Below are 22786 nucleotides of genomic sequence, written 5' to 3'. Positions count from 1 at the left end.
CTTATGACCGCACTCCGTTAGCCAAGTGGGGTGTTGAGAGGGCCTGCGCATGCGCAAGTCCTCAGTAGACTTTATATAGAGATGAACGTGTCATTCGAAATATACTAGAAAGTCTGTATGCCAACGAATTTGGAAAATCGACTTTAATTACATAGTTAAAGATGTGCTTAACAAGCTGTTCGTATATCAGCCTTTGGACATAAGTAGAATATGCTCTCAGGTTTGGTCACCAAACACTCCCCTAAGATGGACAACAAAGATGATGCCAGAATCAAGACAGATGAGTTATAGTGAGAGGTTAAGAGCTATACATTTGTCCACTGTGGAAGAGAGAAGAGTAAGACGCAACGCGAACAAAACCCTTTAGTTTTCAAAAACAGTTCATTGATGACGGTATTGAACAGTTCTTCGATATATACAAAGATAGAACTGGTAGAAGTTATAGCATAACTTTAAGCAAGAAACTTCATATAATTAAAACAGATTAAAGAAATAGAGTTAACAAGCACTGCAAGTGTTTCAGCGTTGCCAAGCGCTACAAGTGTTTCAGCGTTACCAAGCACTACAAGTGTTTCAGCGTTGCCAAGCACTACAAGTGTTTGATTACTCTCCAGTGTTACAAATATCTAGATGTAGTCTTGTGTTACAAGTGTTTGAGCGTAACCATACGTTACAGGTGTCTAACCGTACTTACTCACTTCATAATCTATCCTCCATACATGAGACCTCTCAGAAAAAAACCTTTGTGCTCATACTCGCAGATCTAGATCGGGTAAGAAATATACTCATAAAAATATAGTTTATTCCGGCGGCATAAATAAATAAATACATTTACCAATAAACGGCGATGATAAATATATTTCTTACATTAAGGTTGACAGAAACATTAACATAGATGATACACACACGATTTACATCTACACGACCGAACACGGGGTTCCTTGAGCTAGAAGACTGCGCTACAATCAGGAGCTGGGAAAGGATGGACCTCATTGAAGAGGGAGGTCGAAGGTAGATTTTGTCGCTTGGTCAAAACTGCATGTAAGCGGAAGCCGTTAACGCTTATATATATATATATATATATATATATATATATATATATATATATATATATATATATATATATATATATATATCCATCATGAGTCTTGGTAACTAACTGGGCCAGCCAGGAAGTGGTAGTCGGCCCAATGTGGATGCACAATGTGTGGAGTGGACGGTGGATAAGCCAGTGAACCAGACAGAGGTGGAATGATGACATATTGTGGCTATAGACGTCTGTCTCGCACCACAGTCTTCTAACTTCTAAATCTATATAAGAGAAAAGACGAAGGCATTATAGATACACATGTTTATACACTATTTGTTTTGGGGCAATGTATATTTAACACTGAATGGTTGTTGTTGTTGTTGATGTTGTTGTTGTTGTTGTTCTTGTTCTTGTTCTTCTTGTTTTTGTTCTTTGATAAAGTGGAAGTTAAATGTTTTATCTTCAGTTTCATGTTTTGGGCACATAAAAACTAGCCATCTTCAGTCAGAGTGCTTGAAGATGATACAACACAGTATGTACATACATATATATATATATATATATATATATATATATATATATATATATATATATATATATATTCAAACTATTCGCCATTTCCCGCGTTAGCGAGGTAGCGTTAAGAACAGAGGACTGGGCCATGGAGTGTTATAGATAAGAAGGATAAGAGCGATAACCTACACAATATCTTAATATAGTTCATCGTTTCCTTGAAGCTCAGGCTTAGGTCGCGGGGTCAAGTTGGGTCAAACTGGGTGGGTCAAGTGTCGAGGGACTGCCTGGGGCCTCTGCACTGGGGGGGGGAGAGGTAGAGACTGAGGGGGAGTGTGTATCTTGGGGGTTAAGTTAGGTCATGACGGCAAGGACCTTCATAGATCATCAACATACAGGGTATGACCCTAAATGACACGAGAGGTTTTCCACTATCTTCAGCCACAGAAGAGACCATCACCTCTCTTAACTATACCCATAACGACCAGTTCCCTCCCCCACCTCTGGCCTCAGATCACCAGGGCCGTGGGCACTGACAATCATCCAGGCTTGTAGGTAAGGGAAAGCGTTCCATTCTAACACACAGATCATCATAACTTTCTCCCTTCACAACCCTTAACCTAACTACACAGTGTACTCGTCTTCAATACGACTACCTTCTCTCTCTCTCTCTCTCTCTCTCTCTCTCTCTCTCTCTCTCTCTCTCTCTCTCTCTCTCTCTCTCTCCCCCCACCCCCAACCCTTTCTTTCGTCCTTGTCCTCTTGCTGACCTTCCTTCCTCGACCTGACCTCCCAGAACAGTCCCGAGGCCTGGATCTCTGTTTTGCCCAGCGCCAGAGCGGTGACATTCTCTCTCTCTCTCTCTCTCTCTCTCTCTCTCTCTCTCTCTCTCTCTCTCTCTCTCTCTCTCTCTCTCTCTCTCTCATTAGCCAGGGCTACTGTCTCTCCCATCTCTGTCCATCTGGTGACAGCCAGTAACATTCACACTCTTGGTTCTAAGCCTTCGAGGGGGAAAAAAAATACCTCCTCCTCTCTCTCTCTCTCTCTCTCTCTCTCTCTCTCTCTCTCTCTCTCTCTCTCTCTCTCTCTCTCTCTCTCGTCTGTAGGTCGCCTCTCACGACATGCCTGGAACAGATGGTCTGTCTTCTGTCGCACCAGACTTAAAAACAACTGAACCAGTACGCCAGTGCGTGTTTGATCGTCAAGGTGCGAAGGAGCAATTTGGATTTGATCGTAATTACTTCCCCTAAATAAACTCGCAGTTAAAAGATTTTAGATGATTTTACGAATCTCTTATTATGATAGTGGTTAATGAAGCCATGGATAGGGTACAGGAGGTGTGCGTGTGTGTGTGTGCATGGTCGCGTGTGTGTGCATGGTTGCGTGTGTGTGTATGGTCGCGTGTGTATGCATGGTCGCGTGTGTGTGCATGGTTGCGTGTGTGTGTGCATGGTCGCGTGTGTATGCATGGAGGCGTGTATGTCCCTCAATAACAGCGTGGCATTAGTGTCCATCCAAGACTTACCTAGAGGGCTTTGTGGCCAGGCTGGTCACCGCTGGCCCCTAAGCATTCGCCCCAGTGATCAAATGCAATGGAGGAGTTCACACGGCAGGCAGCGAGGTGAAGGAAACACAGGTTTACGTAGGTAACACCGTCTGTGCCACACACTAGCTGTTGTACGTGCAAAGTGCAGAGAAAGTCACAGTATCCTGCACGGGGAGACATACACAGTCAGCCAGGCAGACCTGAGTACATGAGCCGCATATTACTCTCCATCATTCCTCATTTAGAAGAGAATTTGAAGGGTTCTTTGAAGGGGAAATGATCAATATCACCAGAGAGTTGTTGGTTTATATCGTTCAGAAGCTCCTGTTGAACAGACTTGATTAGAAAATATCCAATCAAGTCTGTTGAACAGCAGCTATGCTCAGACTGGATTGGATGTTTAACCTCGACAGCTAATCTCGGAAAATTATCTTGTATGGGGAGACATAGGTATAAAACTTCCTTTATTCAGTTACACACAATTAGTAATCACAAAATGTAATCACAGTCAAAAGTAAATCAAGGTTCACAATCCAACTTATTTTTCTTTCTCTTTTTTCCGGTTATATATACATTTATCGTCGCAAGTGATTTATGTGTTAATGATCATTCAAAAGTGATTATCCATTATATCTGACACCTTACAGTTAGTTACAAGTGACCTGATTAAACGAAAATGTATATATCATATGTTTAGAAAGGGATGGAAGGTGAATAAGATTCTTGGGCAGAAACAAAAATATATGAGAGTTTATAAATGAATTGTGGTCTGTTTGCGAGGGAGATAAGTCAGGAGAGCAGAGGCGTATGAGTGAGATATGGGATCAGGGTTTATAAGTCTACAAATGGAGGTGGATAAGATACCTCTGAGAGGATTGGAAGCAATAGTATATACAGACATGGGGTTCAGTATAAGTAGGTAGTACAGGTACGTATGTGCGTATTACACATATACTTTAGAGTATGTTGCTGCGAGATGGATGACTCGCATGATACAAAGGCAGTTTGGAGGAGAGATAAGATATCAGTGGATATATAATGTGGGAAAAAAATATAATCATAGAAAAATTACACCCACAATGATGCGAAGGAATTCAAACAGCTCCGTCCTTCCGAAGGTGTTTACCGAGAGAAAGCGCCAGAAACACCTCCCTTACATTCTACGTTCAGTGAGAAAAGTATGGAGCACAACAGCCTTACCTGGATGTTGCACGTCTTCAGAACCGTAGCTCCAAAGTCTTAAATCCTCATATCCGTAGCTCCAAGGCAAGAAGAATCTAGGAACTCCGGCAGATGCAGCCAGCGCCATCACCATCAGAGTGGCCGTCAGGAGAACTACTCGACCCATTGTACTCAGGAAATCAAAACAATATCTCGTTGAACGCAAACTGAAGGGGAAAAAACGATAACTTGTGACAATATTCCCAACATATTCTCTCTCTCTCATATATTTATTAACTCCATCAAAATGAGGTAAAGCAGAATATTCTGAAAAAAAAAAAGATGAACAGGTATAGGGAAGGAGTGAACGGCAAATCCTAACAAGCAAGAGAATATTTGGCTTTGATCGGTTATTTTAGGATCATTAAACACGTACTGGAATATAGCAATGAAGGATTAGCAGTGTTTGATTATGTTATTGCTTTTGCTTCATCATCGAAATGTTTACACCATGCAAATCAGCATCACTCACCAAAATACAGTCGAAACTTCGCTTGCTGATGATCGATACAGTGATTACAGCCGATACAGCGAGTGATACGGTACCCATGTACAATATCATGAACTGATACAGTTCTTGTGGGTGATATGATGAATGCACGTAGCCAATACAGTGGTCTGTGAAACGTCCACCACAACATTCATGACGATACAACTTATACAACATTCGTTGTCGATGTAGTGAATAATACAGTATCTTGTGAATGAAAACGACCTCCCATTATTGCTAAGACAACTTGTTCAAACCGTCATTGGTCACTTAGGGTGACAATCACTTCCTCCTGTTAACGATTTGGTCACCCACTTAACCACTGGCGACAGTGACTATGTAGGTAGGTCACCCACTGAGCCACTAGCGACAGTGACTGTGCAGGTGGGTCACCCACTGAAGCCCCGACAACGTTTTCTGGCGTAAGGTGGGTTGCCCCACTCATCCCACCTACTGAACCCATGACAACACAGTATATTTCATGAGTTATAACAGGTGCCGACAATCCACCAGCGTAGTAATATACTTCATGCATTGCGAAAGATGAAACATACATACATGTATACAAGAATTATGAACCGATGAATAAAACTGATAAATGAATGAATGAATAATGGCTAGTTGAATTTCCCTAACCATTATACTGAAAGAATACAGTTGAGGTGTTAAAGACATTACAGAGCTGGGATGTCGTGAGTGCCACAAGTGATCTGGTCATACCAAAGATCAAGTTCAAGCTGGGTTGAGGTACTTCCACGCTCTGGATAAGCCCATGAGTAAGGTACACTTACGTAGCCAGGATGACAGGTATTCAGGAAGGACTACAGAGTAAATGCTATGGATTATGTCGCATGCAAATGATGATAACTACGTGAACATCATGAATCTTGACTGTGCTTGACTGTAATATAGTTGTTGACAGACCAAACGGCCTAAGAAACAAATGAGCTGTTTACTTGCTTAACCATGCGCTTGTTCATGGATCGTTTACGACGTAAACAGTGGTAGGTGTAGGACTGTTCTTATATCCGTCTGTACAAGTCGACTATGGTGACGAACGGCGGTAACTGGAGGTGGGGCGTTGGAGGAGGGAGGAGGAGGAGGTCTTTGCAACGGGGATGTGTCAGCGGTTGATCGCCAAGCTGCTGTGTGTGAGCTGCCGGTGTTGGTGGGCGAGGGTTCAGCGAGATGACGGACGGCTTCTTGGTCCGTGGTGTCAGATGGGTCCACGATGATTCACCACGCACTCTTTCCAGCTAGTCCCTCTGTCTAGCTGTTAGTGTGGAGGACCAAGGCTGGGAGAGGCGTAGGTGAGCGTAGGGTAGAGTGGAGATGGTTCAGACGTTCCTGAGGTGTGGTGGCGGGGCGCCTGGTAACCTCAGTCGGAGGAGAGACCAAGATGTTTGTCGTCCCTGACTAGCCGTAGGATATTAGGGCCTAGTGTGATGATGTCAGAGGCAGCCTGTTGCGTGAATAGTGTCTCGAAGTGGAGGAAAGTTCGGAGCCTAGCAACGACGGTAGGGTGGTTCATACAGGTGGTAGGAGGGAGTGAGGGACGACCAGGCCACACGAGTCTGGGGAGCTACAACAGCGAAAGCCTCGAACTTGATCTTGGCATCGTTCTCAATGGCAGGTATCATGGCCTTCTCTAAGGCCAACCTGAAATTGCCGAGGACGACCCTCCCGCGAGGCAACGACTCCCAGACTGGAAACCGTTACCGAATATAAGGAATTTGTTTACGAACTGAGTCTATTTTGGTTTATTTTCCAGGTTCTGAAGGCCCTCAGCAGCTATCACTGACACTATGCCTGGCAAGGAGGCCTCGCACAGTAGGCCAGGTGTGTGCTGGTAGCACCTTGCAATCCTGTCGCAACTCTACGAAAAATAACCATGACTATGCGATCAAATTGGCTAAACAACAATACCCACCACAGTCTGGTGACCAACTGGCAACTTCACCAGCCAGCAACAACCCCAGAGGCGCGCCCCACCAAGACGTTCCTCACCACAACCCCAGAGACCCGCCCCATCACTGGATATATATGCACGCACAGCGTCACTGGTTATCAATGACACTACCTGAATGTCAGGACTTAGTACGTACATCAAGAGTAGGACAAGACAACCATATCTACGTACAAGAACAGAGACTCCGGGTTCGCGAGTACTAGTCCTGACCTACTACCTACATTGCTGGTCACAAGCTGCAAGACTCAAGACGGAGTGGAACAAGGTGAGCAGGAAGGACCCGCACCAGCTTAGCCATAGCGGTAAACCTGTCCATGTGTGTGTGTGTGTGTGTGTGTGTGTGTGTGAGGCACCGCTAGTCTCTCATCTTCTTTTTTGCAACAGCATTCCAGTCTTCGCTACACACACACACACACACACACACACACACACACACACATATATATATATATATATATATATATATATATATATATATATATATATATATATATATATATATATATGTATATATATATATATGATATATATATATATGTATATATATATATATATATATATATATATATATATATATATATATATATATATATATATATATATATATATATATGATAGAGTTGATAGAGATGCTCTGTGGAAGGTATTAAGAATATATGGTGTGGGAGGCAAGTTGTTAGAAGCAGTGAAAAGTTTTTATCGAGGATGTAAGGCATGTGTACGTGTAGGAAGAGAGGAAAGTGATTGGTTCTCAGTGAATGTAGGTTTGCGGCAGGGGTGTGTGATGTCTCCATGGTTGTTTAATTTGTTTATGGATGGGGTTGTTAGGGAGGTAAATGCAAGAGTTTTGGAAAGAGGGGCAAGTATGAAGTCTGTTGGGGATGAGAGAGCTTGGGAAGTGAGTCAGTTGTTGTTCGCTGATGATACAGCGCTGGTGGCTGATTCATGTGAGAAACTGCAGAAGCTGGTGACTGAGTTTGGTAATGTGTGTGAAAGAAGAAAGTTAAGAGTAAATGTGAATAAGAGCAAGGTTATTAGGTACAGTAGGGTTGAGGGTCAAGTCAATTGGGAGGTAAGTTTGAATGGAGAAAAACTGGAGGAAGTAAAGTGTTTTAGATATCTGGGAGTGGATCTGGCAGCGGATGGAACCATGGAACCGGAAGTGGATCATAGGGTGGGGGAGGGGGCGAAAATTCTGGAAGCCTTGAAGAATGTGTGGAAGTCGAGAACGTTATCTCGGAAAGCAAAAATGGGTATGTTTGAAGGAATAGTGGTTCCAACAATGTTGTATGGTTGCGAGGCGTGGGCTATGGATAGAGTTGTGCGCAGGAGGATGGATGTGCTGGAAATGAGATGTTTGAGGACAATGTGTGGTGTGAGGTGGTTTGATCGAGCAAGTAACGTAAGGGTAAGAGAGATGTGTGGAAATAAAAAGAGCGTGGCTGAGAGAGCAGAAGAGGGTGTTTTGAAATGGTTTGGGCACATGGAGAGAATGAGTGAGGAAAGATTGACCAAGAGGATATATGTGTCGGAGGTGGAGGGAACGAGGAGAAGTGGGAGACCAAATTGGAGGTGGAAAGATGGAGTGAAAAAGATTTTGTGTGATCGGGGCCTGAACATGCAGGAGGGTGAAAGGAGGGCAAGGAATAGAGTGAATTGGAGCGATGTGGTATACCGGGGTTGACGTGCTGTCAGTGGATTGAATCAGGGCATGTGAAGCGTCTGGGGTAAAGCATGGAAAGCTGCGTAAGGTATGTATATTTGCGTGTGTGGATGTATGTATATACATGTGTATGGGGGTGGGTTGGGCCATTTCTTTCGTCTGTTTCCTTGCGCTACCTCGCAAACGCGGGAGACAGCGACAAAGCAAAAAAAAAAAAAAAAAAAATATATATATATACATATATATATATATATATATATGTATATATATATATATATATATATATATATATATATATATATATATATATCCACTAGAAAAATGAAACACAAGTTCCCAAGTGCACTTTCGTGTAATGATCACATCGTCAGGGGAGATACGAGAATGAGATAGAAGACGTAGAACAGCCAGGTGATATACAAGGAAGAGGCATGGCTAAGATGCCAATGGTAAACAAGTGATGCTGGTTTGGAGTGTTCGGGTTGACGGTGTTCGGGTCTGGCATTATGCCTGTCATATATATTTTTTATGGAAAGGAAGACAGGTACTTTGCGTTTTCTTTCTTTTCACCTTTCTCTACAACGAACGTAATTTGCCACTTCTTGGACCATTACTTGAGTCGTGTTCAATAAATACTCCTGCAATTTGTTCTGCAAGTGTTACCGGGCTCCGCCTGCAAAAGGTTACACCGCGAGTGAAAAGTTCCATCTTTAGGCGAAGCCATGCCACCTGGAGGAGAGCCTCCTCAAAGAACATCTCACCCCAAAAAGTAAGGCGCATTTTCCTGCTGCTGGAAGTAGCGCAGCCCTGGGATGCAGGAGCCTTAAGGAGGAAGTTCTGGGTAGGATTCTCAGAGAAATTGCCATTGAAGACCTGTGCTGAGGGGGAACTAACTCCTACATCCAGGTAAGCTTACTCCTGACCAGAACTGACGATCATATTGTACGTTTCATACGAGTTCGGAAGGGAAGCAAGGAAGGAGGATTTTAGTGGTCTGCCATAGTGATTGTGATAACTCATACCACTAATGATAATGATGATAATGATAATGGTAATGATAACGATGATAATTATAATAATCATGATGATGATAATTATGATAATCATGATGATGATAATGATAATAATAGTAATAATATCAAGAAGAAGAAGCAGGAAAAGAAGAAGCAGAAAAAGAAGAAAAGAAGAAGAAAACTAAGGAGAATAGGTTTGGACAATATTACTGAACTAATTCTATCAGACGGTGATGATGATGATGATAAAGTCGACGTGACGACTCCCATGGCACAAAGAACACCTTCAGTACACAGCTTCGATGATGACAAGTCTGGCAGTGTTTGCCGGGGATACCAGCACCTTACCTTGACCGTGCAGGGAGGTGAGCGACGCCCGCTGTAGCCACCAGGTGAGTGAGGGAGGTGCCAGGGAGCACCATCTTATATAACCGCCTCCATCTTTCGGTTTGTTGGTATGCATTTTTTTTTTTCCACTTCGAATATCCAGCTGGGAAATAGACACTGTTTCTACCCACAGTGTCTGAGTGTACGGACGACAGCATTGGTAAATATAAGACCATGATATATACACTGCCGGAAATGGTCGGTTCATCTCTTGAAAAGAAGGTGTTCGATTTGCAACTCTGGCACACTTCAGGAAACAGTGTGTGTCTTGACCTGAATCCACTTGACCCATAATCTCAAGGAAGAGCTTAATGACCTCATTTTCTCAAACGGGAGGTTCCGTCGTACAAGCCATTGATGCGTGTGAACAGGTTTATATGCGCATTTGCCCGTTAAGATCATAACTACTGATTTGTGATCCCCTACTTGCGCAGTACGGAGGACGGAGTTTCTTCTCTGGTAGTGGATCCTATCACTTGACCTCTCGCTACCATCATAAGACGTTTTGAACTCCTGTTTAAGTCTACATTCACGCCCGCCTCACTCAATTGTTTCCACTGATCCACTATCTCTATTCTCGACATCTCTAACAAGTTTCTTTCCTAGCGCTACCTCGCGCGCGCGCGCGGGGATTGGAGGAGGTTGCCATTTCGTGTGTGGCGGGGTGTCAACGCGAATGGATGAAGGCTGTAAGTATGAATATGTATGTATACGTTGAAATGTGTAGATATATATATGTGCGTGTGTGGACGTTTATGTATGTGTATGTGGGTGGGTTGGGCCATTCTTTCGTCTGTTTCCTTGCGTTACCACGCTAAAGCGGAAGACAGCGACAAAGTATCATATATATATATATATATATATATATATATATATATATATATATATATATATATATATATATATATATATATATATATATATATATATATATGTATGTATGTATGTATGTATATTGTTAGGAACATGTGTGTTTATGCTGTAGGTAATGTTTATGTTATAAGATCTGGATGGCTGTGTAGTGGCCAGAGGTTCCGTTATCTCGGCTTGGAGTTACCTACCCTCACCGTGTCATCACTTGTGGTCTGCTTAGATCTTACGACTGCCATTTTCTTTCCCCTTCGTCGAGGCCCCAGACGGCCATCAACTTTACTGTAGAAAGTGGAAATGATTAGCATGTTACCATTTTTAGATTGCATGATACATAGGGATGGAAACATGTTTAAGTTTAACACATACAGAAAACCTACTAATGTATGCTCATGTATCCATTATTACTCAGCTCAACATGACAGAATAAAATCATTATCATAACTGCATTACATATTTGCAGTCCAGAGTTTATTGATGTTGAGTTTGAGAAGATATATTCTATTTATCTTTCATTGGTAAATCTCTTTGGTTGGAAAAGAAATCATTTTACAGAGTTAAACCCAAACTTCCCCTTGACACCAAGAATCTTTTAGTTCTCCCTTTTAGTAATGATTTTACTTTACTTCCCATTTTGCTAAAATCCTTTAATGCAAATGTTGCCTTCAGCAGCAACAATACTATAAAGAATATCTTAATCAGGAACTCACCAAAAGGTTCCTCAGGGTGCGTTTATAGAGTACCATATAAATATTGTGATAAGTTTTATGATTGGCAGACTGGTAAGGATCTTCCTGTTGGACTTAAGCATCATAGATATAGTAGAAGAACAGGACAAGAAACAAATGTCTTGTTTAACCATGTTAAAAATTATGATCATTATATTGATGGGAGTAATGCCATCTCAGCTATTAACTCAAACTCTTGTACCACGAGAGATATCATTGAATCTTCTATTATTGAATACATAAAGAATTGTAACATTATCATTAGTGATGGTCTATACAAACTGGATAGCTTTATTGATGATAAAATTTGGAAACAGTTTCCTTCTTTGTCCAGAAGATAAATTCAATGGTATGATTCAGTGGTATGCATGATGCCAAACTTGAACGCACCCGATCTCTATTCGGGTAATCACTTGTTTACCAAATGGCGTCCTAGCTACGTCTCTTCGTCGTTTATCAGTTGACTGCTATATTTTTTTCTTGTATCTCCCCTGATGATGTGATCACTACATGGAAGTGCACTTGGGTGCTTATCGTGTCTCATTTCCCTCAACCAACTACTTGTTTATTCAAGTTGATGAAATACCTTTGAACGCATAAACGGAGAACAAAAGAAAACAACCAAAAATTAATCCAAATTCTTTCTTTTTTTCTTTATATTTATCGTCTATCGAGTAGACATTATTCATAAGTACGGTCGTTCGTCGTGGTTCAAGATGCAGTTAACGACCCGCCTCTAAACCGCATTGTGGATGGAACTAGAATCTATACATTGTGGATGGAACTAGAATCTATACATTGTGGATGGAACTAGAATCTATGCATTTACAGTTAAGACAACGAGTATTGAGGGGAGAAAAAGGCTTCAGCTTGAGTTGCTGTGGAGGACGTTGTGGATCACATCTCTGTGTGTAAAGAGCAGTAGTATGTCAGGCCTCACTGAGGGGGACGCTTCTGCATCCCTTATGGCGCCAACATTTCTTGGCTCCTTTTTGGTTAAAAGGTAAAATCTGCAAGTTTTCGAGTCATCGCTAGGAACAGGTGCAGGACTCCCTGGTATCATACCTGCAGTACCACTGAGTCATTACGAGACTGCTTTGTGGCCATAGATCACAAAGGGGTCAGTGTTGACAGAGCAGAGGAACACAGAGATGCTCTACGCCTGTGATCATTATTAACGTGTGTCCTAACATCATACCCAAAGGGGCAGGTCCGACGTAATGCCTCGGTCCCATGACCTCGATCTTGGTCACCTACTGGCGACATCTAGCTGTTGCGATGAGGGATTGAACGTGTTTCCCTTGTGTTCACTGTTCGCCCGAAGCATGCAAAGAAAACGGGCGGGCCTGCTGTGGCAGTGTGTGGAAAGAGTACAAACCAACTCCGTACATTTTACCGAGATTCTGAAACTTCAAGTGGTGACTGGACCTGTTGAGGATTGAAGGAGTGATCAAGTCGTTGCTTCGTTTACCGCCAGACTAACGAGATGTCTCTCATTAAACCTACCATAACCATGTTGAAGCTGAAAAGGTATTTCAGTGGGGGATACAGTGATGCATATTGCATTTCATGATCACATAGGAAAGCTCCCTGCATTGCATCAGCTTACTGAGTAATGATAATCTTGGTCCTATTGATCAATCCGTTGATGATCTTAAGGCAGAGATGCCGAAGTAATTTTGAAGATATGTTGTTAGTTATAGGTGAATATCTTGTCTTCCTTGTGGAACATTTGCCAGTAAGGATACTGAGTTTCACATCTTATACTCAGTATTGCTTTCTAGTGAAGTTTGGCCTTTGTTGAGTCGTTTTCATTTAACTCATTTTCTCACAGGTGTCTTATAGTCCCTCCCGCTCTGTGAGTTGGGAGTCCGATAGAATATATACATAGATTGGCTCTGGTATGCAGACCACGTACTTTGCTTTTGGCCTAACAAGCTTCCCTAGTGAGGACTTTCTGCATAAGTTTAACTCGTTAGCTCCCTCCATGAAGTTGACTCATGAAGTCGAAATGAATAAGTTACCCCTTTTGGATGTGAATGGTCATCAGGGATCAAGACATCTTGGACATTAAGGTTACACAGAAACTGCATAGATATAATGTCTTATCTTCACCATCATTCAAGTCATCATATTTAGGTATAAAGATCGGTTTTCATATCTATGTACCTAAAAGCATGTAGGATTTCAGTTCCTATACCTTTAGATGATGAAATGAAAATGATTCAGTACATTGGACAGAAGCTAAGATACCCAGTGAATATACTTAACCAGTGTCAGGATGAAGCAAGGAAACGTTTCCATAGTGGCCAAAATAACAAGCCAGAACGTAAAAGTTACCAAAGAACCTTTGTTCTTCCCTTCCATGAGAATTTACCCGAATGTGTTCACATTCTCAAAAAACTTAAGTACAAGTAGCATACAAACATAACACCATCAAGAAAGCCCTTATCAAAGATAGCCCACATTATACTAAAGGTATTGTTTATAAAGTCCCATGTAAAGGCTGTAACCAATTTTATATTGGGCAATCCTGAAAAGATTGGAGACTAGGATCTCATAACATAAGTATAGTGTTAAGACAGCCCAACAAAGTAACGGTTTATTTCAGCATAAAGCTGCCTTTGATCACCATATCGATTGGGAAGGAGATGAGACCATAGTTAAATCAAAATGTTTCAGTGAAAGAAATATAATTGAATCACATTTGATCTCTGGCACATTTGATCATAATGCAAATATGTCCTCTGGCCATTTTGAAAGTGACAAACTGTTAACTTAAATGATTATGAAGATGTATCCACCAGAATAACCCTATCCACACACAATGCAAGGAGAGGAAGGTCAGAGGTCAGGTCACATAATTAGCGCCTACTTGCACTTGCACCTCTGTGTTTAGAAGGATCTCAACACCTGTATCTCTAACCCTGATAGTGAAGACCACACAAGGTAAGCAGTCAACCCTGATTGTGGACACCACACAAGGTAAGCAGTCAACCCTGATCCCTTGGCAACACAGTCATCTTTTTGCCAGTTTCCAGTCCACACCAGCAACATGGCCACGTGACCTCGCCACTAAGTAGGTAAGTCAGAACCCGCAAATGTATACTCCATTTATTGGTAATGGTTAGTTACAGGAAATATGAAACAGTAATGTTTACGTTTTTGGGTCTGATTATGATAACCATCCACCAGACATACAATAACACCAAATTAAACTACCAATTGAGCTCCATTAGACTGACACATGAGTTTTCTCATACAGAGATGCCCAACTTATGATCACATACCCAACATCAGATCCCATGCCCAACTTATGATCACATACCCAACATCAGATCCCATGCCCAACTTATGATCACATACCCAACATCAGATCCCATGCCCAACTTATGATGTTACTTGACATGAGGAAGACGTCTGTGCTTTGTTGATTGGTCGTTCATTGTCCTTATTCACACTTAGATTGGCAGCCATAGCGCGTCTTAAAGTTGTTTGCATTTCCCCCACAACCTCCATAACGGAAGCTTCTACAGGAATTCCACCAACGGTCGTAGTAGTATCGAGTTTCGAACTTCTTACAAGGTCCTGGATCTTTGCGCAGGTCGCATTGCCAGCTCCCTGTTGGGAGAAAGTTATCTGTGTTATGGAGAGAGAGTCATCACTCAGTGAAAGAGGGTGTGATGCAGGAGCATCTGGTGGAACGTCACACTATCGTATGGCAGTGTGGGTTTGAGGTAGAATGCCTCGTACGTCACACTATCGTATGGCAGTGTGGGTGTGAGGTAGAATGCCTCATACGTCACACTATCGTATGGCAGTGTGGGTTTGAGGTAGAATGCCTCATACGTCACACTATCGTATGGCAGTGTGGGTGTGAGGTAGAATGCCTCATACGTCACACTATCGTATGGCAGTGTGGGTGTGAGGTAGAATGCCTCATACGTCACACTATCGTATGGCAGTGTGGGTTTGAGGTAGAATGCCTCATACGTCACACTATCGTATGGCAGTGTGGGTTTGAGGTAGAATGCCTCATACGTCACACTATCGTATGGCAGTGTGGGTTTGAGGTAGAATGCCTCGTACGTCACACTATCGTATGGCAGTGTGGGTGTGAGGTAGAATGCCTCATACGTCACACTATCGTATGGCAGTGTGGGTTTGAGGTAGAATGCCTCATACGTCACACTATCGTATGGCAGTGTGGGTTTGAGGTAGAATGCCTCGTACGTCACACTATCGTATGGCAGTGTGGGTGTGAGGTAGAATGCCTCGTACGTCACACTATCGTATGGCAGTGTGAGTTTGAGGTAGAATGCCTCGTACGTCACACTAGCGTATGGCAGTGTGGGTGTGAGGTAGAATGCCTCGTACGTCACACTATCGTATGGCAGTGTGGGTGTGAGGTAGAATGCCTCGTTCTTCGGTAGGCGTAATATCTGTTAGATCCACCAATCTGACAGATTGAAGCCAATCATACCTGGACATGGGTGACAATCATGGACACAGCAGTACTGCAATGGAACACTGCATGACATTAAACATTGGGGGGGAAAACTTGACATCTTCCAAGATATGAGTGCAAGTGTATGCAGGAATGTCCAACATCGTTTAAAAGTCTAAGAGAATGTTACGTTATTTCCCTTGCTAAGAAGACACGGTTATACAGGACCTGATATGCCTAGCCGATGGCATCGTACTGTTAATCAAAAGAAGATCCTTACTGGAAGCTGAAGCGGTGACGGCCAAGACAAGCAGTAACAGAATGATGACCTTGTGGGCAGCGACGCGAACCATCTTTCCTCAGCGCGAGTATGAGCCAAGATCCTGCAGGAGGAAGGAAAAAAAAGGGGAAGATAAATGTACCGCCTCTCGCCTCCTGTGTCTGTCGCCTTCCTTCTGTTGTGTCGTGTCTTCCCTCGCCCCATATCGCTATAACCATCTCATCCGTAAATTCCATGTCTCTTTTTTTTTACCCCCTAAACTACACATGAAGAAATTGTTCCGCCTTCACCTACCAGGTCATACCTGCCTCTCCGTGTGCTCTTGAACTTCTGTTGATTGAACGTAAATGAGGGGGATAAAAAGACACTGTTGTAATAATCTGAAGGCAGGAAAGCCACGCGTAGAACTTGTAACAATACAAGCAAAAAACTTTAGACTCCACATGTAGAGGGTTAGAAGGAAGTCAGCTTCCTTCTAACAGTTGGCTGGAGGGCAAACGCCTTGAATATAGCTTTAATTCCACGTTTTTCAAACTGGAAAAAAGACAAACTGAAAAAAGAGACACAGAGCTAATACGATGATCTCGGGCTGTGGAACAGATCTTATACAAACCATCGAGACAAAGATTACAGGGTTGTGTGGTATTCAATATTATTATCAAACGTTTCGATACTCGTGACCTAAGACGCTATAAGATCAGATGTGATGGTAAAAAAACGATCCAAATCCGTCGGAAATCATTTCACTTTAGATGAGGCACAGCTTTACCAGCTTCATCTTTGCTCATGAAGTTGTCTACCATCTCCGCAGTCAAAGAAAAGCTGTTCCAGTCATTTGCGCTAAAGTCACCTACTCTGTCCTCCTGCTCGATTTGCACTAAATTCCATGTTCCAGATTTCTTCCGCTGTCGCAAACAGCCCCGAGAACAACATTGCATCGTAGAACACCAAGACATGTCAAGTAATTCCAGGTAAAGGAAGACTACACACACACACACACACACACACACACACACTCACACACACAGACACACACACACACACACACACACTCACACACACAGACACACACACACACACACACTCACACACACAGACACACACAGGCTTCCCTCCTTCCAAACAAGGATCTCCAAAACTACCATTACCTCACCCGTCCCAGACGACCTAGACACAAACATGGACTCACTTGTTGGAAGAGGCGGTTAAAGACAGCTCTCCGGGAGCACAATGGCGGCGCTTGGCCTGATGGCCGTATATATGTGTACCCCGCCCTGCCCACCGTGTTGGCTACTCCTGGCTATCTCTGGTGGAGAATAACAACCTGAGATGTGGAAATACCAACACGACACGAAAGGAAACTGAACGAAACTTTTCGACCAACGAAGCGAAAAGAGAATGGACAAAACTCTTTGGAAAACAAAGTTCACAGTCTCTCTCTCTCTCTCTCTCTCTCTCTCTCTCTCTCTCTCTCTCTCTCTCTCTCTCTCTCTCTCTCTCTCTCTCATATGATGAAGAACTCGAACTCTGCGGCATTAGAGAGAAAAGAGATATGATGATAATCTGGGCAAGAGAACCAATTGATATGACCCAGATCACAACATTGGTTTTTGAGTTGAGGAAGACAAGCGTTGCAGCAAATGTTAAGAGAGCGACGTGTAGTCTGCACTCACAGGATCCCAGCCAGGAAGGTAGAAACATAATTTGTCATCAGTGTCAAGTAACGTCCGAAATCTTCGTGGGATAAATAGAGACATTCAAAGAAAGCCCCTTGATAAATGTGCAAAAAAAAAACCAGTGCCACGCGAGCCCCTTCGTACAACGCGCATGGCAGCAGAGACTAAGTGATCTTGATCAAGAGCTACACAGTGACCTAGTAGGTAGGTTGCCCCATACGCTTGCCTACGATCTTCTCGTAGTTACTCAAACGTATTTTCAGGTTCAAGATCCATGTTTTCCAAGTGAGAAAAATCCCCTTGGGACTGGGAGATCCCTGGACGAGGCTGATTTCCCCAGGATGCTGAAGCAGTTGTTGTCATCTCTTGAGGTTCCCCAGGTGAGGTTCTGTCTCTTACCCTATCTGTCCCTGTCTATCCAGTCTTGTATTCAAGAGTATGTCAGTCCTCGCTACTCCATATACTTAAATGTGAGTGTGTGTGTGCGTGTGTGTGTGTGTGTGTGTGTATGTGTGTGTGTGTGTGTGTGTGTGTGTGTGTCACAGAGAAAGTGAGCTAAGAGTTCAGTGTAGTTTTGGAATCCCTGGTAGGACGGGTTGTGCTGTAGATTTGACTACCGTATGTTTGCAGAGCGCGCGAAGCGTTTCAGACGTGAGAGGTAGTACTCCACACAGGGACGATCAAATCCTTTGTATAATTAGACCAACTATTGAACAAAGAGAAATCTTCGGCATCTGAACATGGACTCCTAGAGTCTCAGAGGCCTATTTTTCAAAAGTGGGGATTTCAGAAGAGATTAGGTGCTATGGAGATGCCATGTATGTTTATTGTGTTGAATGGTAGACTCCTCTGATGTTGGAAAGCTGCGACGTGTAATAGAAAATAGTCACTGGTGAAAATTTTTATTTCACAAGCACTGAACACCATGACGTGACCACTGAAACACAGGGAGATTATGTACAAAAGCGAGTTTACTGAATTGTGATGAGATGAAGTATAGATCAAGAGAGAAAAGGTTGTATATACAGAGACAGATAGACACAGGTAAACGATCAATATTACTAGGTTCATTTAATCACTCTGGGGGAAGAGATATGAAGAGGTAAAGAGCTTTAAACTTGAGGGCTATGGAAATAGAAATGGACGCAACAGTCCCCTTGTGAGCTGCCGACAGCCACTCAGTAATCATGTGAAAAAATTGGTTTCCCTGGGGCAAGGAGGCTGTAGCTAGAGGAAGGAGGCATATAAAGGGCCCGGTTCTCGGAAGCACACGGAAACAGAAATGTAGACGTGTTTACAGAAGAAGGAAAGCAATGGAATACCAAGGAATCCATAAAGCAACAGGTCACGGGGTGGGTCCCTTCGAGGCTCTATGTAATAGTGGAAGACATTCGAAAATCTTAAAATCACTGTGGCATGAATAGAAATACGTACATAGAAGAAATAGGAAGATATATTACAAACTCCTCATGGGGCTAAGGAGGCATAAGGAACGTCAATCGTGGATTAGATGCAAATCACTCATCAACTCTAATTGGTAAATTATTACATGTTAACAATCCTGTTTAAGAAAATGTATTTCGCCTCGTTCAACAGAAAACGGTTGCCCACGAGCTTGTAACCATCACAATGAACGAAAGCCATTGAGTATATCTCTGTAGAAGTCGTTAGATTGAAATTACCGAAGCCTTTGATTATCTGCCTGTGTCAGATCACCTCTTAAGTTTCCCTTTTCTAAACTCAATTGATTCAAGTCGTTCAGTTGGCTCTCACAGGACTTCCATCTAAGTCTGGCAGCCATCTTGGATGTTTTGATCACCCTAGACTCCACCTGCAGTAAACCAAACCTATTCTGAGACAGAATCTCCCTTTCCTGAGCCTCTGTTAAGTGCCACAGATCTTCCTAGCTGGATGGTAAATTTTTCACCAACATCTTCTCCGCTGCAACCATCATACCTCCTTAGTTCGCTGCCTCAATTGGTATAATTCTCATCCTACCATCCTGCCATCCTGCCATCCTACCATCATGCCATCCTACCATCCTGCCATCCTACCATCCTCTACCATCCTATACCATCCTATACCATCTTACCATCCTACCATCCTATACCATCCTACCATCCTATACAATCCTGCCATCCTACCATCCTATACCATCCTGCCATCCTACCATCCTATACCATCCTGCTATCCTGCCATCCTATACCATCTTACCATCCTACCATCCTATACCATCCTACCATCCTATACAATCCTGCCATCCTACCATCCTATACCATCCTGCCATCCTGCCATCCTATACCATCCTACCATCCTACCATCCTATACCATCCTACCATCCTGCCATCCTGCCATCCTATACCATCCTCCTGTCCTGCCATCCTACCATCCTATGCCATCCTACCATCCTACCATCCTATACCGTCCTACCATCCTGCCATCCTACCATCCTATACCATCCTACCATCCTGCCATCCTGCCATCCTATACCATCCTCCTGTCCTGCCATCCTACCATCCTATGCCATCCTACCATCCTACCATCCTATACCATCCTACCATCCTGCCTTCCTACCATCCTATACCATCCTGCCATCCTGCCATCCTATACCATCCTGCCATCCTGCCATCCTATACCATCCTGCCATCCTGCCATCCTATACCATCCTGCCGTCCTGCCATCCTACCATCCTATACCATCCTACCATCCTACCATCCTCTACCATCCTATACCATCCTACCATCCTATACCATCCTATACCATCCTACCATCCTACCATCCTCTACCATCCTATACCATCCTGCCATCCTGCCATCCTATACCATCCTGCCGTCCTGCCATCCTACCATCCTATACCATCCTACCATCCTACCATCCTATACCATCCTATACCATCCTACCATCCTATACCATCCTATACCATCCTACCATCCTACCATCCTCTACCATCCTATACCATCCTGCCATCCTACCATCCTACCATCCTATACCATCCTATACCATCCTGCCATCCTACCATCCTGCCATCCTGCCATCTAGTTTCTCTAACGCCTCGCTGATCTTCCTACTTTCTACATGTAGTTTGTCTCTCAAGGCGCACAACAAGCAAGGGATGAGCTTACCTTCTCCCTTAATAAGCAAGACCCCGAGTGAATTTCCTAGCACAGCCAGGACAGCTAGGACAGCTAGGACAGCTAGAACAGCCAGGAGGGCGAGGACAGCTAGAACAGGAGAGCTAGAACAGCTAGGACAGCTAGGACAGCTATAGACGTCATTACTCGTCTTACAACGATGAACAGGGATCCCGCCCAGCGCTTGCATGATGTTTAACATCTTCAGAAATACAGAGATAATGAACAAATGTAGCCTTGATTGCTGTTTCCCGATTTAGCGAGGTAGCGCCATGAAACAGACGAAGAAACATGCAGGAGGGTGAAAGGCGGGCAAGGAATAGAGTGAATTGGATCGATGTGGTATACCGGGGTTGACGTGCTGTCAGTGGATTGAATCAGGGCATGTGAAGAGTCTGGGGTAAACCATGGAAAGTTGTGTGGGGCCTGGATGTGGAAAGGGAGCTGTGGTTTCGGGCATTATTGCATGACAGCTAGAGACTGAGTGTGAACGAATGGGGCCTTTGTTGTCTTTTCCTAGCGCTACCTCGCACACATGAGGGGGGAGGGGGATGTTATTCCATGTGTGGCGAGGTGGCGATGGGAATAATAAAGGCAGACAGTATGAATTATGTACATGTGTATATATGTATATGTCTGTGTGTGTATATATATATATGTGTACATTGAGATGTATAGGTATGTATATTTGCGTGTGTGGACGTGTATGTATATACATGTGTATGGGGGTGGGTTGGGCCATTTCTTTCGTCTGTTTCCTTGCGCTACCTCGTAAACGCGGGAGACAGCGACAAACCAAAATAAATTTATTTTTTTTTTTTTTTTTTTTTTTTTTTTTTTTTTTTTTATACTTTGTCGCTGTCTCCCGCGTCTGCGAGGTAGCGCAAGGAAACAGACGAAAGAAATGGCCCACCCCCCCCCCCCATACACATGTACATACACATGTCCACACACGTGTATACATACCTACACAGCTTTCCATGGTCCACCCCAGACGCCTCACATGCCTTGATTCACTCCACTGACAGCACGTCAACCCCTGTATACCACATCGCTCCAATTCACTCTATTCCTTGCCCTCCTTACACCCTCCTGCATGTTCAGGCCCCGATCACACAAAATCTTTTTCACTCCATCTTTCCACCTCCAATTTGGTCTCCCTCTTCTCCTCGTTCCCTCCACCTCCGACACATATATCCTCTTGGTCAATCTTTCCTCACTCATTCTCTCCATGTGCCCAAACCATTTCAAAACACCCTCTTCTGCTCTCTCAACCACGCTCTTTTTATTTCCACACATCTCTCTTACCCTTACGTTACTTACTCGATCAAACCACCTCACACCACACATTGTCCTCAAACATCTCATTTCCAGCACATCCATCCTCCTGCGCACAACTCTATCCATAGCCCACGCCTCGCAACCATACAACATTGTTGGAACCACTATTCCTTCAAACATACCCATTTTTGCTTTCCGAGATAATGTTCTCGACTTCCACACATTTTTCAAGGCTCCCAAAATTTTCGCCCCCTCCCCCACCCTATGATCCACTTCCGCTTCCATGGTTCCATCCGCTGACAGATCCACTCCCAGATATCTAAAACACTTCACTTCCTCCAGTTTTTCTCCATTCAAACTTACCTCCCAATTGACTTGACCCTCAACCCTACTGTACCTAATAACCTTGCTCTTATTCACATTTACTCTTAACTTTCTTCTTCCACACACTTTACCAAACTCAGTCACCAGCTTCTGCAGTTTCTCACATGAATCAGCCACCAGCGCTGTATCATCAGCGAACAACAACTGACTCACTTCC

At 43.4% G+C, this 22786-nt stretch overlaps 1 protein-coding gene and 1 long non-coding RNA gene across 2 annotated transcripts; both read right to left on the bottom strand.

Annotated features, from left to right (window-relative positions):
- Positions 1–788: 788 nt before the first annotated feature.
- LOC139758493 (uncharacterized) lies at positions 789–9841 on the bottom strand. Its single transcript, XM_071679984.1, has 4 exons — positions 9794–9841; positions 4290–4477; positions 3069–3253; positions 789–1311 (listed from the first exon to the last, which is right to left on the bottom strand). Exons 2-3 carry the CDS (start codon positions 4435–4437, stop codon positions 3069–3071), a joined length of 333 nt encoding a protein of 110 aa, XP_071536085.1. The 5' UTR covers positions 4438–4477; positions 9794–9841; the 3' UTR covers positions 789–1311.
- A 4689-nt stretch (positions 9842–14530) lies between these two features.
- On the bottom strand, positions 14531–17478 carry LOC139758496 (uncharacterized). Its single transcript, XR_011714842.1, has 3 exons — positions 17347–17478; positions 16158–16260; positions 14531–15051 (listed from the first exon to the last, which is right to left on the bottom strand). It is a non-coding gene; the product is annotated as an uncharacterized lncRNA (long non-coding RNA).
- Positions 17479–22786: the final 5308 nt, after the last annotated feature.

Source organism: Panulirus ornatus, chromosome 30 (genome assembly GCF_036320965.1).
Source record: "Panulirus ornatus isolate Po-2019 chromosome 30, ASM3632096v1, whole genome shotgun sequence".
Lineage (NCBI taxonomy): Eukaryota > Metazoa > Arthropoda > Malacostraca > Decapoda > Palinuridae > Panulirus > Panulirus ornatus.
This window is presented reverse-complemented; position numbering and strand designations above follow the sequence as displayed.